The sequence below is a fragment of the Anser anser genome (assembly GCF_964211835.1).
Source record: "Anser anser genome assembly, chromosome: 13".
In the NCBI taxonomy this organism is placed as follows: Eukaryota; Metazoa; Chordata; class Aves; order Anseriformes; family Anatidae; genus Anser; species Anser anser.
In genome coordinates this window covers 21,008,208-21,026,350 of record NC_139734.1, presented here as the reverse complement: position 1 = coordinate 21,026,350, position 18,143 = coordinate 21,008,208, and the positions used below count along the sequence as shown (strand labels likewise).

Sequence of the window (18,143 nt, the reverse complement as noted above, 5' to 3'; positions counted from 1 at the left end):
AATAGAGTGCTTTACTTCAGTGAAGCTGTAGTTAACTGTACAATGTTTTGGAAAAAAGATGAAGAGAATTGTTCGTGTCTGTAACTAAGCCAATGTAATTTTCATTTGCTTCCCTGTTCAGTCTTAAATGTGATGCTTCCAAACCTCGTTGACTGACTGGGATGCTCTAGGCATGATACGTATATAATACTGAAATTAATTCTGTTATAATTAATTAATTAAATAATTTAAAAATATTTTTAAAAGTAAGCTCTTTGTAGTGAATTAACTTAGAAGTACCAAAGTGTTTCCATGCCTTGTAGCCTTCCTCAGAGTTGAGGTGGGGGGCTTCCTTCATTTTTCAGGGTGAACTTTGAGAGGGAGAACGGCTGGCAGAGAAGGCAGGGGCCTATGCACTGGCCAGAACTGGTCCAAACTCAGAAAACAACTTTACCTGCTATTTGTTTGTATTTTGTTTGACTTCCATACATTTTTCCCTTTTTGGTGTTGGAAATGTTTAATCTTCGCACGTATATCCACGTTAGCATTCAGCAAGATAGCGTACTTGTTTGTTGTTCATTATCCTCAGTTTTGAGGAAGAAGTTGAGGCAGAAAAATTAATATGCAATATTGATGAACAGTCATCCTCTATAACATATGCATAGTTGAAAATAATAGTGGGCAATCAATTCATACTGTGAAAGCTGATTTTGTTTAAGTGCTCATTAAAATCTTTCCCATGCTACATCCTGTTGTGGCAGCAAGAGATCCTGTTTCAATTCAGCCTGAGACTTTCTATGTGAATCTGAGTTAATTAGTTACTCTGTTTGAGCTGAAGTCCCTTCAGAAAGGGAAAACGTTAAAAACTGTGAAAAGTTGTAAATTAAAAGCAAACAAAAACCATCAGAATGAGAACAGTGGAAGAAAATCCATTAAGAACTATTAAGTATGAAGGCACTGTCATTGCCTGAAGACTCTGAACCACTCGCACGTTGACTACACGCCTGCTCTTTTCTCAGATTTGTCCCTAGGCATTCACTGGCGGCAGGAGTACCACATCTTTGGTCTGACGTGACCTGACCGTTCGCGTGTTATGTTACGTGTGGTGTGACAGCTGTTCACCAACAGCAGCAGAGTTCAGCAAGGAATTACCCCGTAAAAGCCTGTCTCTCGGACTCCCTGAGGTTTTTTACCTTATTAACGGCACAAGCAGTAGTGGAGCTCTGCTAAGGGGAAGTCGTTACAAGTTAGTAGGGGGACTAATACAAATCTGAGCGAGACCCTGTGTGGTGGGACCAAGAGGCTTGGGGTCTGTAGCACCATGGGTGGGCTTTAAACAAAGCGGCCTGTTCCTGGTCTGACACCAGGAATCCGCAGATCTGTGATCCTTTCAGCCACGTACCGAACATTTCACCTCATGGTTCCGTTCACATAGTTTACAACACCCTGCTTCATTTGATTGTCTGCTTTCTTCTTTTCCCACAGAATTATGGTTTGGAGACTGAAAACCTGAGAACTCTCTCTCACAAGCTGAATGCCTCAGCCAAAAATCTTCAGAACTTCATAACGGGTAGAAGGAGGAGTGGCCATTATGATGGCAGGGCCTCCAGACGACTGCCAAATGATTTTCTTACCTCTGTAGTTGACCTGATTGGTGCTGCCAAGAACTTACTAGCCTGGCTGGACAGGTAATTTACTCTTCCTTGATCCTCTACCCATGAGAATAATTCCTCATTTTTATTTTTTAGTTTGTTCTTGTACCCTTTTATCCTAATATTAAAATATCAGTTCTGCTAATTCTAGCTGTAAATTTTGATGTGCAAATTTCAAAAATTTTGCAGGCAAAATGTAGTACCCTTTTCTCTTAGGAGGGTGCTAAATTATTCTCTAGTTATTTGTTCATACTCCTTTCAGTTTGATAGTATTTTCTGCAAAAATTGGTATCCTACTGCCATAAATGGTAGCCCGTTATTGGTAATTTCAGAAAGGAGGATGAGGAAGAAAAGATTATAGAATTTGAACTATCTTTTCATCAAAAAGACACAAAATAAGCCAGAGTTAAGTTAATCAATTAAGAATATTAAAAGTAAATTATCTTACTTGCTTCGTCGGGAAAGAAAAAGTTTCTTATTGGAGTTTTTAGCAAGAATTTGAGAATTTGAACTGATAACCATTAATGCTCCAGATAAATGTAGTTAAAATTTTGGCTGTAGGAAGACAAAAACCAAAACATAAAATGACATCATGGAATTTATGTTTTGTTTCAGTTTTCTAGAGTTATAGTAATGGAGAGATTTATCTGGAATCTGACTGCTCTTGAATGTATAAATGGCACGTTAGAAATCATAGTGAGAGTGAATCACCCTCCTTCACAGGATTTATATAATCCTGGTGACATCTTCCTAACCTGATGCCAGCAGTCATATTCTCTTGGGCTACGACCTTGTCAGTTCTTATAAATTCAAATGAGGTCAGATTCAGCTAGAATTTGGAAAGCCTGCAGAAAATCCTAGTGTGCAGGAAGCTGTTAGTGACTAAGTATGCATTACTTTGCTCTCTGAATTAAGGTGCTAACTGCTGCTGAAGAGTGAGTGATGTCATTCTAGAAATGTTGTCTTTTTAATGAACCATACACGAGAAATCTTGACTACTTACTTTTTTTTTTTTTTTTTTTGTTTGGAAGCTCATATTTCACCATCCTTAAGAATGATAACTTCTGGTGTTCTGGCCAAAATCCACTTTACATCCTTCCTGCCAACATTGTTTCTTGTTTCAAAGGCATATTTTAAAAAAGTTGTGTGATTTGCTGCTGGAGATTGTCGTGGTTAGGTGATTCACAATTCTGTGGTGTAGACCTGATCTCAGTATTACATATATCTTCTAAATGCCCACAGAGACTCCAAAGAACAGTAGACTGTACTATTGAAAAATACATTCATTATTTCAAGACTTTTTTGGACTGAACCATAGAACAATTAACTGACCTGATTACATTTGCCTATATGAAAATGAATTTGCTAACCATTAGTCTGTTATACTATATACCATTGCTTATACTGTAAACATGATTTATCCTTAACACTATGTAAACCTATTCTTTCCTTCTCGCAGGTCTCCATTTGTCAGCGTGACAGAATACTCACTGCTGAAAAACAACATTGTTCAACTGTGCCTGGAATTAACAACCATTGTGCAACAGGTAGGAGTGGTTATCTTCCACTATTTCTGAGTTCCATTGCTTAAAAATCGACATAGTAAAAGCATTGCCAAGATTTTTCTTCACCAGAAAAAAATGTTTTAGCCTTATCTTTCCGTTCCTTGTATAGTCTCTTTTTGCGGGAGTGATGGGAAGATTTTAGACTTTAGAGTGTAGGAGGGGAAGCAAGACGAAAGAAGGGCTCCATTGCCTCCCTCTGTTGTGTGCTGGCAAACTTTTCCATGTAGCCTCACCGTAGAGTAGTCATAGAACTCATTTAGTTACAAAGGCTTCCAGAGGTAGTAGCATTCTGCAGACTATTTTTTTTCGCAGTTTTGTTTTAGTTCCTACAAGAAAAAAAAAACAAAAACATGTTTTGCATTTGTATTTTCTAACTAAGGCTGAGAAAAAGATAGCAGTCTTTGTCTTTTACAATATTATCCTTAATTTCTAATATTCAGCTTTCTTTCCTTTTAAGAATTTTTGTCCTTTATGCATTTTTGCAGTGGAAAACAAAGATCCTTCTTCTGTTTTCCTGGTTTACAAATTCCTATGTAGGCATTTAATTATTTATGTATCTTTATTAAGCTTTCTCTTACAAGGTGTTTATAACACTAGGCTATTTTTGATTTACAGACTAAGCAAAATGAACTTTTCTACAGTACAAAAAGTTTGGATTTTGATTTCACCCTTCAGCTGATATTGCACTTTGTTTGAGTTTGATTTTTCCCTATAGTCTTGGTGGAAATCATATAATTTTGAATTGCTGTCTTCATTTCTGCCATTCGTTTGATTGGTTTTGGCAGATGAAATTCAGTTTTCTGCTAGCAATAGTTTGGGGTTTGTTTTTTCCTTCAATTCTTCTACTCCACTGCAAAAGCTGTCCTTCTTTTGACAACTTAAAAACAATCTGTCTTCTACCGTAAACTCCAATACATTCCAAAATGAAAAATGTTTAGTTACTACTTCAGGTCAGTTACAAGTCAAGTCAAGTTTTGTCTTTTCATTATCTTATTTTCAGATCTTTATTGTTTAATAGCCATCTATTAACTTGTTTTTACAGTATATTAAACTTACCACCAAAAAGTGTAGATAAAGCAGTATCATTTTTAGGGAGACAGTTTTATTGCTACTAAATCTGAGGAAAATTTATCTTAATGTGTGAAAGCAAAGGTGTCTCACCTAAACCAAAACTGTGGTCTTAACTGTAGGATAAAATATGAATTCAAAGGCATAACTAATTGAAAGGCATAACTAATAGAAACCTAGATCTCAGATCCTTTCTAACACTCTTATCCTTTCTAATAGTCCTTTTTTTTTTTAATGAATGAGTTAAGTTTTAGATATCTAATCAGTGTGAAAGCAGCAGCAAAGGCCATGCATTTAGCACATTAAGTGAGTGAAGAATGTTTTCAACCTGAAGATATATTTTGTGCAAAATTAACATGCTTTGTGTGTATTATTTACAGCTGCCCCTCAAGGTGAACGTCCTTTTAAATAGGGGACATTACTGTGTGATCCCAGTTTAATACAGACAATCCTTATGTATTTTCTTGCTAGGATGTACTGTAGGTATCTTAGTGGCATAATCTTAGATGTAAAAAGGAAATAAATTTTCTAGCTGTTAGGTCATAATCTTTGAGTAAGTGTGAAATAAGATCTTCATTCAAAGTTTAAACAAAATACATGCATTGCAACATTGGGTATTATTATTTACATGCCATGTAAATGCTATGATGAGTCATCAGCCATTTGTTCGTATGTAAATAGTGTCTTCTCATACTGGCTATAAGAAAATGGATCTTTATTCTCTAGTTTTGCACCTGTCCAGTTTTCTTATCCCTCACAATCCCCCTTTCACTAAAATAAGGAGGAAAAAGAATAGCATTATGTAAAAAACTACATAAACTTTGAGGCATAGATTTTGAGGTCCAATGATCCATTAAAATGTGTTGATAATACTGTACATAAAAGCATGATGAGTATTTTAAAATTTCAGCTCTCCGTAGACTTAGTTTTGAAGTATAACTTCAGTGTTAAAGCAGAATAACTTATTTTTGTTCTGAAAATGAATCCATCAGATTAATTTAACAGAGTTTGGATTTGGTTTTGGTACAGAATTGTGGCTACGTTGGAAGAATGGTAAGTGGAGTAACTGGTGGAGTAACTGATTTTGTTATTAAAATGTAGCCAGTGGTTAATTTTTCCTTGCATAGAAAGAGTTCACTTGTTCTAGTGGAAGCTGTTTTCAGATTATTTTTTCCTGATAATTTCAAAGATGTTTAAATCTGTGATAGATGCTTCAATAGAAGCAAACATTCTATAAACAAAAAAAAATTCTTACCAAAGAACATCAGCACAACTCGAGCTATTTTTTTTCAATAACAGCCAAACACTTTTTGTTTGTTTTCCACATCAGTCATGTTTAATCAACCTCTCTGAGATAAATTAAGAGATCATATCACAGATTTTTTCCCTGTTTTTAGTCAAATACTTTGCGTTTAGGATGATGCGTATGTTTTAAAAGCTATCTAGTTCACATTGCAATTGATGGAAAATTGGTTTTTAGAAGTTTCCTGTACCTGGTCTAACTTTGAAATTAGCTCTTCTTTGAGCAGGTGGTTGGACTAGATAACCTTCAGAGTCCCTTCCACCTGAGTTATTCTGTGATTCAGCAACTGCCCTTAAAAACATGAGTGTTATTTTCAGTTTGAACTTTACAGACTTGAGCTTTCAGCCCCTCAATCTTGTTATGCTTGTGCTTGCAGAAGAACATTCTGTTATCAAACATCTGTTCACCGTTTTCTAAATGTAGATTATGATAAAGTCTTTACCTTAATTAAACCAGGTAAAATGAGTTACTCTAGTGTCTTTACCAGGCTCTATTTACCTAATTTAAAAGCAGTCTCATTCTTTTTAATGTGTGGATTCCAGAAGTGTTCAATGTTATGTATGCAAGCAACATATTTTAAATATCATTTTGTCATGTCCACCATTCAAAGGCTGCAGTAGGTCTCTACTGAAGTGTGATATTGGGAAGTGGCATTCAATTGGCAAATACAAAGTTTTAAGTTCTTTTCAGACCTGCTCCATCATAGGGTTTCTTTTGTTTTTTGACTTAACTCATGCTGCTTTATTGTGTTAAGATAATGAACTAAATATTTTACATGTATAAGTACTTCTATGTGATAACTGTCCTCAAGACTTGTCATAAAATATTCTTTACAGTATCTGAAAATTTCAGCAGTACTTGCAATCACTTTCAGAATTGTAAACTAAAATTATGAATGTTGTATCCAAGTCCTATTAATCTTTTTTTTTTCTTTATCAGTATTCAGAAACATGCTCTTTTACCTTATCAGAGTTGTGAAGGTGTCCTGTACCTTTGAAAGATAGGATGTTCTGGATAGTGCATAAGCTGGCTTTTATGTAATACTGTTGCTGTGACTATTTTGCAGCTCCTTTATTTTACTGTTTCACGTAAAGAAATAGAATGCAGCTAATAGAGAAATATAATGCAGCTACTATTTTTTAAAAGTTTTAAACTCTAAATAAAATAAAATAAAAATAATATAATAAAAAAAACATTTTTTTAACCTCTTTTTGTTTATACAGGACAGAGAAAGAATATCACTAGAAGTATTATTTATTTTCTAAATATATATATATTTATATATATATATATAAAAATTCTATAAATGTTAGTCCTGGAAGTGTGTGTATATATATATATATATATATATATATATATATAAAAATTTTATTTTTTTAAAATGAGATCCCCAGTGCATTGCTATGTATCAAGAAAAAAAAAACATAGAAGAATATTGTCCTACATATCATAATATTTTAGTATAATATTGCAAGTGCTTTTAACCTCTCAGTTAAAATAGTCTGATGTATTAAAAAAAAAAAAAAAGTCAATATGCATATAATTTGGAAGGAATCCCAAAACCATTAACATTTTTAATGCTAATGTAATCTTGAATGTGCAACCTAAGTATAGCTAACATTAATTCTGCTCTACAAAACAGTAAAATTTCAGTTTTACTGTACAAGTCTTTGACCTGAACTAATTAAGCTTGTTCAGAATTAAGCTCATATTGTGTTTCTAGCACAGAAATTAAAGGAATAATTTAGATAGGACCATTAGCTCTGAAGTCAAGCTGTAAGCTGTCCTGTGATCATTTGTTTCTCTTGGTACTTGAAGGGTTAAAGGTATGCTGTTTGAAGTGTGTACAAGTTGTAGGGAAAACTGCCTTGGGCAATGCCAACCAAACTGACTAATTGAAATCTTTTTTTGTGCTGAAGAAAATAACAGTATGAATACAGAAGAAACATCAAAGGGATGCTTGACCATGAAATGGTAATATAAATTCTTCTGTGTTCCTTGGCACTCACAATCTGGTTTTAACTTTTATTCTGTGACAGTATTTTGAAAACAGTCTTCACTTAGAAATTAATTTCTCTACAGAAGTGCCAGTCCTCCAAAATGAACTTGATGCTTAGATTTGAGGCTGAGACAGTCGGTTGTGCTCCAGGCCTGTGCACGGGGCTGCGGGGCTCGCTCAGGCTGAAGCTGCCCTGCAGCAGCCTCGGGTGCACCGAGGGACATCTTCCTTGATGCGGTGCCCCACGGGAGCGGGCTAATGAGCTGGACGTGGCCTCAGCACTTAACTGCGTTTATTTTGTTACATAAAAGCACCCCATTGACACAGCAGGTAGGCATCACAGGCGGGCGCCCACCACGCAGGAGCCTGGTGGGCTGCGTGCCTCAGGCACGTGGCGGAAGGTTCTGGAGCTGGGGCCGCCAGGGCCACAGGCTTGGCTGTGGCTGCCCTCAGAGGTGACCAGGTTTGGGGGGAGTTCCAGGCGTTTCTATTTTCTTCTCACACTGCCTGGGCAACTGGTGTTTTCTTTATGCTCCTTTTAATTTTTTACTAAAACATCTCGAGGGCTGGAGTGGCTGTTCAGGGTGCTGACGGGCAGGAGAAAGGTGAATTAGAGCTGCCTCAGAGCACTTGGGCCCTCTTCTGTAGCAAAGGGTTGAATACTGTCTTGCCGTGACTCTGTCTTGCAATATAGGATCTTTCTGAAAAAATCATCAAACATTAAATAACAGTAGAGATGGTAGATCTCTTTTAGGAAAAAGCTTCAAAAAAGCAAGTAATGTTCTAGCCACCTGAAATTCTGTTAAATAAAAACGTGAGTTAAGGGACTGATAAGTTGTGGATTGCTAGGATTTATTATCCTTAAAAAAACTTGCAAAGTGGACACGCTACGTTTAATAACTTTAACATTGTATTTTTCAATATATTTATTTTCTCTTCCTTCCCATGCCTTATAGTAACACAGCCTACCTCGCTGTACTTCTGACATGACTGCATCCCACACAACCTGTACAACAGCTAGCAAGCGTTCTGCCTGGCAAGGCCGGGCAATGTCTCTCTCGCTCTGATTATCAGTGAATTTCCAGCATGCCAGATAAATTATATTCAGTAATTTTTTTCTTGCTGTCACAAATCTGTCCCCCTGGTTTACATGTATATTATTGTTGGTATTGAGCACAGGATTTTCCTTACTATAAATGGAAAAATAGATCCTGGAGCTTAGACAACCACAAGAGAAGTATGGTTACTTTTGTGAAATAATCCTTTGGGCATGACAACTAAAGAGCTCATTTGTCTTTACAGGTAAATCTGTAAGAGAGAGCTATCAGCATAAAGCATGCTTTTCTTTCTTAATAGATTTAAAATAAATTTAATTAATTGTTGTTTTAATTATTTTGTATTTTATTTTATTTTACCACAGGATTGTACAGTGTATGAAACAGAAAATAAAATTCTTCATGTGGTAAGTAATCTATGTATTCTGCTATGGTATTCTCTAGTCCCAATATCCTACTGGATACTCCCTCTTAGCCCCCCTCCACACAGTTCCCTGTAGTAATGCTCTCTCTGTCATACCTGCAGTTAATTGCAAATAATTATTGTTCTCAGGTTGTTTTAGAAGCTTCATGGTACTATGAGATGGTACATTCTTAAAAGTGTAGTACTCTTACTAGGATTGCTGATGTGGAATTCCATCAATGGATCCATCACCTATTGCATTACTAATTTCATTGGTTGTTAGACTAAGAACACTGTAAGAGCCTTCAGCACTCTAAAAATCTAATGAGTCAAGGGAAATGGAAGAATCTCATGCAAAGTTATTGATTGGATATTGGCCTTTAAGTGCAAATACTTTATATTTTCATGGTACCAGCACAGAAAGCTTATACTGACAGTGAGATAGAGTTAAAATGTATTGTTAAAGGGAAATCTCAGAGGATTTACAAGTTCAGATAAGCTTTTGACAAGCTCTAACCAAGTGCCTGACTTTTTTTTTTTTTTAAAGCCTTTTACACGTACTCTGCTTCCAGCAGGGATTAAAATTTGCCATAAAACATTGATGTGCTGTTAAATTCTGAAAGCCTGCAGTGACTGTCAGGAGAAAAAGCTTACTATTGCAAGCCTGATTCTGAAAAGAGCTTCTAAAAGCACCTGAAATCTTCTGGGATTTGGAATGTATATATATATACAAACATCTTTTAACCCATGACTTGTAATTCTAACTGTATACAACTTCTAGAACTCCATTTTATCAGGAATGTTACTTTTGACTTTTCTACCTGTTCTGGATAGAAGCATGAAAAGGTAGAAAAGGAGAGAAAAGTTTCAGTTATAAGTCTTTTCTAGGCTTAGCAATGAAAGTGTGATGAGCCCTAAGGAGCCTGGATCCCAAGACAGTAGAACTCGCCACAGCCTGAGCAAAATCACCTGGAGCTACCCGATGCAGAGCATCCAGGCTCTGAAAATCAAATTCATTATCATAACTCTGAAGTGGAGTGAGAAGAATCACCATCTTTCTCACAGCATCTTAAAAAATAAAATAAAAATTAAGGATACCGAATTAGAGAATGAGCTTTGTAAATTGTTAATTCCCTTTATGGTCTTATTTTATTTCTTAAAAATAATCAATAACATTAAACAAAGGAAAATGCTCCAGAAAAATAATTGTGATACTCTAAAATAAAATTTTACATTTATGAGACAAAGGATCTGTAACTCTACATCACATGGAACTTTGTTTTAAATCTGAAAGATATTATGAAAGATAGAGTAGAGTAGTGAAGGCAGATGTATAAAACAAAGATTCAGGATTGACTTTCTTCATCGGTTACCAGAGAGCTTCAGTGAGGTGTAGATTTGTTTGGAGGAGCTCCACACTAGGCATGTGTATGCTCAGATGATGTGATTGCACAAGTCATATGAGTAGACTGTATCTACTCTGCAACTGGGGTGTTACAGGAAAAGATAAATTATGAAGGAGTAGTTTTCAGGATCAATTAACAAACAACAGCACATGTCTGAGAGTCAGGTTTCTTTTGTCTGGATGTCTGCTCACCAAAATATGTTTTATAGGACTCTGTCAGTTCTGTATATATATATATACATATATATATACAGTACACCTATGATAATTAAAAATGCCAACCTGCTAGTTGCTCTTTCTCTCTGCAGTAAATGCAGATCATGAACTTAAATTCATTGTACAGACCTAGCAGTAGCTGCCATAGCAAAATATTTTTGTGACATAGAAGTTTCTGTGGTCTGTTAAAGACTTAGTGCTGTCTTAGAGATTCTGTTCTTGTCATGGCACGTTTCAGGAGTGTAATAAATAGTTTTAGACAGCCTGTAGAAATGTATGTAGAGTTCCACTGCATCAGGTACCGAACTTCGTGAAGCACCCATTTTTGTTTGAGATTTTCTTAAGTTCAGTGGTATTGCACAATCTAGAGAGCATGAACATGGTTTCACAGTGTTTTTGGAACTAGCACATAGGATTTCAGTGCTTTCTATTTTTTTATGCTAAAAATACTTTAGCATATGCTAATGTGTTTCCTCACATTGACAGTGTTAGCTCAAATGTTAGTTCCCGTCCCTGTGCTGTTATTCATGAATTCTCCTCAGTTGTTCCCATCAATACTGTCTCAGCCTTTGCATTATTTGTAACTGATGTCAGGTCCGTCTTGTATGTGCTGTACTACTTTTACGGCAAACTGGTATTTTTAATTATTCCAATATATTATTGTTGAGTATTTTCCTGCTGCTAATCTCCTACATCAACTTTCAGTAACTTTCAACTTTAAATAACTTTCTGAATTGTAGTGAGATCTTAAAGATTCATAAGATCAAGTTTGTTTGAAAACTTTTTTATTTAGTTCCAAAGTTTATTTACTGAGAAAGTATTTGCAGGTGACAACTGCAAAAATTATAAATTATAAAAAATTATAAAGCATAAGAAAGTAGATTGTGTTGTCTGTGGATTTAGTCTGTATCTCATCTGTGTGTATGATCTTAAAAAGATGTCAAAGCCTAAGAGAGTGCCTTAGTTTGAAATCAAAATAGTATTTTGATATGATAGTAATTCAAAAGCTGGCTGAAAGTATGTACACACAGCCAGACCAGCCATCAGGCGGTATGTAGACTAGCAGTAAAATACATTTTTTGAGCCATCCAGTTTCCATATCTGTGGTGGGAGAAGACAAGACCTAAAGTTTTGTTTATGGTTTCTGGCCCAAAGCTGAAACTGCTAGAAGTGTTCCTGTTATTTTGGTGACCTTTAGCTGCAGTCATGCATACCTGAATGTGAGGCTTTGCATCTTGCATCTGGTACAAAATGCCATTGCCACATCCGGTACTGCAGAGCTGTACTTAACTTTCCAGATGAGTAACTATACAGTGAGTTGAAATATTATCTATAAATTCAGTCAGTTAATTTATTCATTGTGACAACTTTATTTGTTTAACTTATATGTATAGTGTCAAATGAGATATTAGAAATCCTCATGGTTTTGCAAATGCCTGAAACAAAACTTCCCTTAAGGGATTTCACTACCATTTGCAATAATTAGTGAAAATGAGAGTATAGCCCCGAAGGAAAATAGATGCATACAGTGTAACTTTGACGGGAAGACCATTCTAGAATTCATCTAAATTAATGCTTTCAAATTAGGTTCAAATATTTTTAGGCATATTCTTTTTGAAGGAACACTTTAAGAAACACTTGCAAACATGGGAATAAATCTTTACACATGAAAATTCTCTGAGAGTCCAGATCAGTTTCTTTCTGATCCACAGACTTGCTGTTTGGCTTTGATGAATAGGTTTAATCTGTCACTATCGCTGTTACCATTGATGCACTATGGTTCCTACTTGGAAGGTGTTTGTGTGGATTTGCATTAAGGTTTTGAGATCTTTAGCTGGAAGGCATTGTAACATAAAATTATTACGTTGTTACATTGACCTAGAATATCAGTTAAAGGATGTGTTCGAAGATGCATAAGAATTTTATTTCAGGCACTGTTTCTGCTAGTGTTATTTTTAACAAAGGAAAGACCCAAGTTGTATAATGCAAAATTCACTGAGTTACCATTGTTCATGGAATTTCTCTGATTATTTGGTAACCAAAATAGGTTATTAAGTTGGTGTATAAGGCATTTATTTTGCCTGTTTCACTCTACTTCCGTTTTATTTGTACTGGTACATCATAATAACAGATGAGTTGAAGTTCATCAGGCTTTTTGTGTTTTTTTTGTGTTTTTTTTTAAAGTGCATGTAGTCAGGGTGGAGAAGTTAATTCAGGTACTTAGATGTACTCAGTGAATAATAAAATATTTTGGTCAAAAGAGCTGTACATGCATGTATATTTTATTGACATGGATGTTTTCTGTTCACTTAAGCTCTCATTCTTGACTTTCCAGCTCCTTGACAACCTGTAGGTTTCACAATGCTAAGAAATAAATGATCTGTTTATTCTCAGGTAGTTCTCAGAAGAAGAACTTCTTTGCCAGTAGTTGCAGTTGAATATGAGTAATTATATTGACTTGTTTTTCTTCATAGTGTAAAACCTTGTCTGGAATTTGTGACCACATCATTTCACTCTCATCTGATTCTCTGGTGTCACAGTCAGCACATCTTGAGGTAGTTCATCTCACCAGCATTATGCCCAGTGAGGGTTTGGTAAGTAGCAAAGCAGTTTAACTGTTAGAATACAGAATACAAGCATCAGTTCTTGAAAATGATTTCTTTTTTTAATTTGTCAAGAAATCAAAATGTATTTTCTTGCAGTGTCCTGCTATTTCTTTTTGTAAGCTGAATCTGATTTCTGAAAGTGGTTTCATTAGCATTAATGTAAATAAAAGGATTGTAATTTAAAAAAAAAAAAAACTGTTTTACCTAGGGCTTCATGTGCAACTGGTAAACATATGAGCATATGATTAATTACCATTAGTTAATGTGCTTTGAAAATGATTAGTGGAAGGTATGTTTCTTGGTCTTGCATTGAAAGAGTTATATGCCTCCCTTATGATTCAGTTCAAATAAAACTTTAATTAATATCATCCAAGAAACAAAACACATCCCTTACATTCATAAATTATTGTTCACTGAGCAGACTAGGTAGGTATCTTCTGACATCCTGGCTGCCTTGCAGTAGCAATTGATCATACCATTAAAATTTTCTCCTGAGTCGATGATGTAATAATTATTTGGCTACCCTTTGTTAGTGCTAATGTACTGTTATATTTGAACAAGGGCTTTTTATGAGGTTCTAGGTGTCAATGGGCAAAGGTTTCCATCTCCTCTCCCTAGTCCCCCACTTCACAATCATTCTGACATCAGTAGGATGTAAGATTCATAGGGATAGTGCCTGGGAACCTAACATCCTGCTAATACTAGAACTTTGGAACAAGATGATCCTTAAGATCCCTTTCAACTCAAACCATTCAATAAAATCTAGAGTGTATGGTAGCACTTCAGGCACTTGGATGTTCTTGCACGGGCTCATCTGCAGAAAATTCTGGTACTGACAATTTAAAATTTGTTTTAGTGTCATTATATGCATTGTGATATGTTTCTTATTTGTAACCGAGAGTGATTTACAGATTTGTTCTAATTCCTGTTAGTTGAGAAGTTTTGTATTATTTCACCATGTTAATCTTTGCACTGACACTGAATAGTAATGAACATCATGTGCAAGTTCCATCAAAGTTACAAGAGCATAATTATTGATGTATGCGTATTAATTTGAGACTGCTGTATTTTAATAACAAGTAATTTTTGTATGACTAGATACATTACTTTAGTCTTTATAGTTAACAAAGAACACTACAGCATCATAAAATGCATTTAATTTTAATTCTGTGGCATCATAGACACTTAGCCCAGTACATAATCCTAAAGACAGACAAATTGCTTGCTGTGCTGCTGCATCCTAATTGCCAGATCTGCTCTACTTGTGGCTTCGTTTCCTCTCTTGGTCCAAGTTCTGGGTTAATGCAGGGATATCCAGGAAATGCCAGATCAGTGTCATTTACACCTTGTCCAGTATAAATATTGTAAAACTCTCAGTGCTTTTGACTTGCATTAAGACTACTGCAGCCTGCCCACTAGCAGTCTGGATCTCTGTGACTTTCCTTTCTATCCAGAAATGTGCAATATTAGGCAGGTGGCGTTCAGGAGTTCTCGGGTATGAATGGTATACTTTCTGAGCAGCTTATCATGCAACCTCAGAGTACGATTTAATCCTTTAAGGCATAGGTGGCGGAGGTAAGACTTGTTGGCTGCACTGTCGTGGCCAGTCATGCGGCCTGCAGTTTCCTCCAGACTGCCCTCTTTTTCAGCAGAACGTCAAGCAGACAGGGCCTGTGCTGTACCACTGCTGTAGGCTGGGCTCCATCACTAAGTGGAAGAGCTGTGGTGTACTTTTCCATCTGCAGCGTACCGATAAGTTTGTAGCCAACACAACTGCAGTAAGTGGGTACTGCTGACAGAGGACATGAGACAAATACTGCAATCAAAATTGCCCATTTAAATTTTTTTTTTAGATGAAGTGAAATCACCGTGAATGACTGAGTTTTCTATGCCTAATTGTGAAGGCACTATAACATGGTAGGTTGGAAAGTTCTTTATAATCAATTTCGCTGACATTATGTTCTGCTTAGGAAAAAAAAATATGAAAAAAGGACTATAAATGGGAATAAAAGAAAAATCATGTGAATAGGAAAAGAAAACATTAATCAGAATCAAATATAGAACAGAGTAATGAATTACAAATGGCTTTCTCATGATTATATAGCAGTTTTTTTCCACAGGATCTCTGCTCCATTCAAGAGAAAAATGAATGCTATTCACTGAATGGAAAGTATTCAGAGTTCCATTTTTATCCTTATCATTCAGTGTAGGGTTTGATGTCTTATTTACCACACTTCAGCTAAGCTCTGTGTTCCTTTGAGATACTAATTTCATCATGAGATTTTTTTTTATGGCCTTACTGGGTGCTTCACAGACACTAATTAATTTATCCTCAAAACACACTTGTGAAAATGATACTGCAATTCTAGTTGTATATATAAAAATCTAATGTACAGAGAAATTTGGGCCAAAATCACCAAAAATCTATTTTTTGGGACGCAACTGGAAGTACATACCATGTGATTTTTCAGAATGCTCGTTACTTTTATAGACTCAATTTAAAACAGTCTCTCTTGATTTTAAGTATAGCTGAGGTTTTCAGAGCTATTGAAAACTCTAGCTACAGCTTCATACAGGGCTGGCACCTAGAAAATGAACTCAATTGTTTGCCTTTGGTGAAAAATCTATTGTAAATTATTTGCTCAGATTTATATAAGAATTCAGTTATCTGGAATAATATTCAGTTGACTTAATTATGAGTCTTTCTCTATTTGCAGAACTTCATTTGCAAAATTGCTTTTATTATATATCTTCTAATTTCTTCAGCAAATGAGCCAGAAATCCTACAGATACTGCATAAACTTACACATAAACTGAATTAATTTCCAGGTCCAAGTCCATGCAGTTACTACACTGAGTCAGTACTCCTGCGGGGGTGTGTCTGTGTGTTTAATTGTTTATATAAATTCTGTATCCTTACATTTTCACAAAGAGATTATTTAATTTGAATGTGTACCTTGAGTTCTAGCATCTTTGAGCTTTCTATACATGCATTTATGAGCTTAATAGTCTTTCTTTCTTGGCCTCTAAAGTGTCTTCTTTTTCAGTCTGCTTTGTTAAAAAACAGTCTCATCTCGCGCATTCCTCAGAAGACACTCTCTGCTGATAGTTTCATGGCTGTTTGCTGGACAAAATAATTTCCATTGGGAAGCACACCTTAGAAACATACTACTTTTTTTGTCTCTTTCTATTCCTTCCCAGCCTGTACCAGTCAAATGCCAAAACACTCTCCATATATTCGCTATTACATTTTAAAGTAACTCTCAACATTGTCAAACTCCATCTCTCTTGAATTGTCTTACTAGACATGGTAATCCAATTTACCATTCTTTCTGCCTAGACAAAGACAGGTTTCCGTTCATTTGCATGGTAAACTTCCTTTTGAAGTTACAATAACTTGCAGTAAATGTAACTGCAGTGTGATTTTAATTTCTAAACACTGCACACAACTCAGTACAAGATCAGCATGATCTCCTCAGATCAGCATGATTTTTCAGAATATCATATCTGACTGGTATATCAGAATATATGGAATCTGATATGATATCTTATATGTAGAGAGAGAATATCTGATATGATGCTATCATATCAGAATATCATAACCAGTTATGAAAAAGCAACTGTTTACTTCTATCCCTGAAAAGGCAAAAAAGCCACCTCTCACTGAAAGTCTCCCATCCAGAGGCTAAGATGTGTTTCAGGATTTACAAGTTCCCTCCTCTGAGTGTTTGTGGTTTTTTTTTTTTTCTGTGAAATACGCTGGCAAAATATCCATCTTACTTAGCTGTAGCTTGCTGGTTTTGCTGTGTTTTTACTTCGACAGTTCACATGGCTGGCATATATGGAACAGTTCACATGCAGTTTGCATAAAGACCTACGAAGTTTAAGCAGCCAATAAAAATATTTTTGTTTCTATCGGATTCTGTTACATAAAGTAATAAGATCAAAATAATGGATATTTAGGTCCTATAATAATGTATTAGCTAAGAGTTAATTGAAGATTAAGGCTTCTATAACAATATTAAAAGAAGAATATTAAGAATATTAAAAGAAATTAAAGAAGAATATGACTTCTAAATAAGCTGAATCAATACGCATGTTTTAAGTCACAGGTACAATAGAAAATAATGGTAAACAAAATAACTATTTCTAGCAGTTTCAGGAGTGTTTGCAGTTACTACAATCGGATCTACTCAGTTATTCATATCCGGGCTTGGGAAAAGCAGCCTTGATGCTTCATATCAACTGCAGGATTAAGTCAGTATTTGTCTGGAACTCACATTATCTGACTGAATATTTTTCAGAATGTATTTCCATTTCTTTAGGCTTATTAATCATTTAAAAATGCTTATATTAGTAGAAATGGAATGAAGCAGAGATGAACAAAAAGATGGACAATAGCCCATTCAGTTGAAAGCAAAGCCCAGCTCTAACCTAATTCAGGTTGTGAACACTTGTGTGCTTTTTTTTGGTTCACAGAATGAAAGCTGTCTACTTGACTAAATTTTGCAGTTTTGGACATTTACTTATAATGCAGAATGGATTATTTTATTTTTTAACTAGAAGTTTGATGAAAATGATCCCTTTAAAGCCTTTCATTTATATCCATAACATGCCTTTGTATACATATATGAGCAACTCGAAAATTTGAAGGCTTCTGCTAAACTGTGCCAGAGTTGCCTACAATATGCCTGGGAGGTTCTAGTTGTGCTTTTCACAAATGATGATTTAAAAAATGAGTACCGAAAGTAGCATTAACATATACTGTCCTTCAGAAACAACATTTTTCTGACTGTGTCTTTTCTTACTGAAGGATAAATTATCCTTTAAAAACCTTCATACCACAGAAGGCAGTTGAGAGCTGGATTCAACTTACACACTGCATTGTCTGT

The 18,143-nt window shown here is 35.4% G+C and overlaps 1 protein-coding gene across 4 annotated transcripts in view; it reads left to right on the top strand.

Moving 5' to 3' along the window:
- The window catches only part of LOC310880990 (connector enhancer of kinase suppressor of ras 2-like), a 186,830-nt gene that overhangs the window by 78,836 nt on the left and 89,851 nt on the right, over positions 1 to 18,143 (top strand). For all 4 annotated transcript variants that reach the window (XM_083797611.1, XM_083797608.1, XM_083797609.1 and 1 more), the window contains exons 3-6: positions 1,465 to 1,667; positions 3,091 to 3,178; positions 8,987 to 9,028; positions 13,120 to 13,239. In XM_083797611.1, the coding sequence (XP_083653737.1) occupies positions 1,465 to 1,667; positions 3,091 to 3,178; positions 8,987 to 9,028; positions 13,120 to 13,239 (453 nt within the window). The remainder of the gene's footprint in view (positions 1 to 1,464; positions 1,668 to 3,090; positions 3,179 to 8,986; positions 9,029 to 13,119; positions 13,240 to 18,143) is intronic.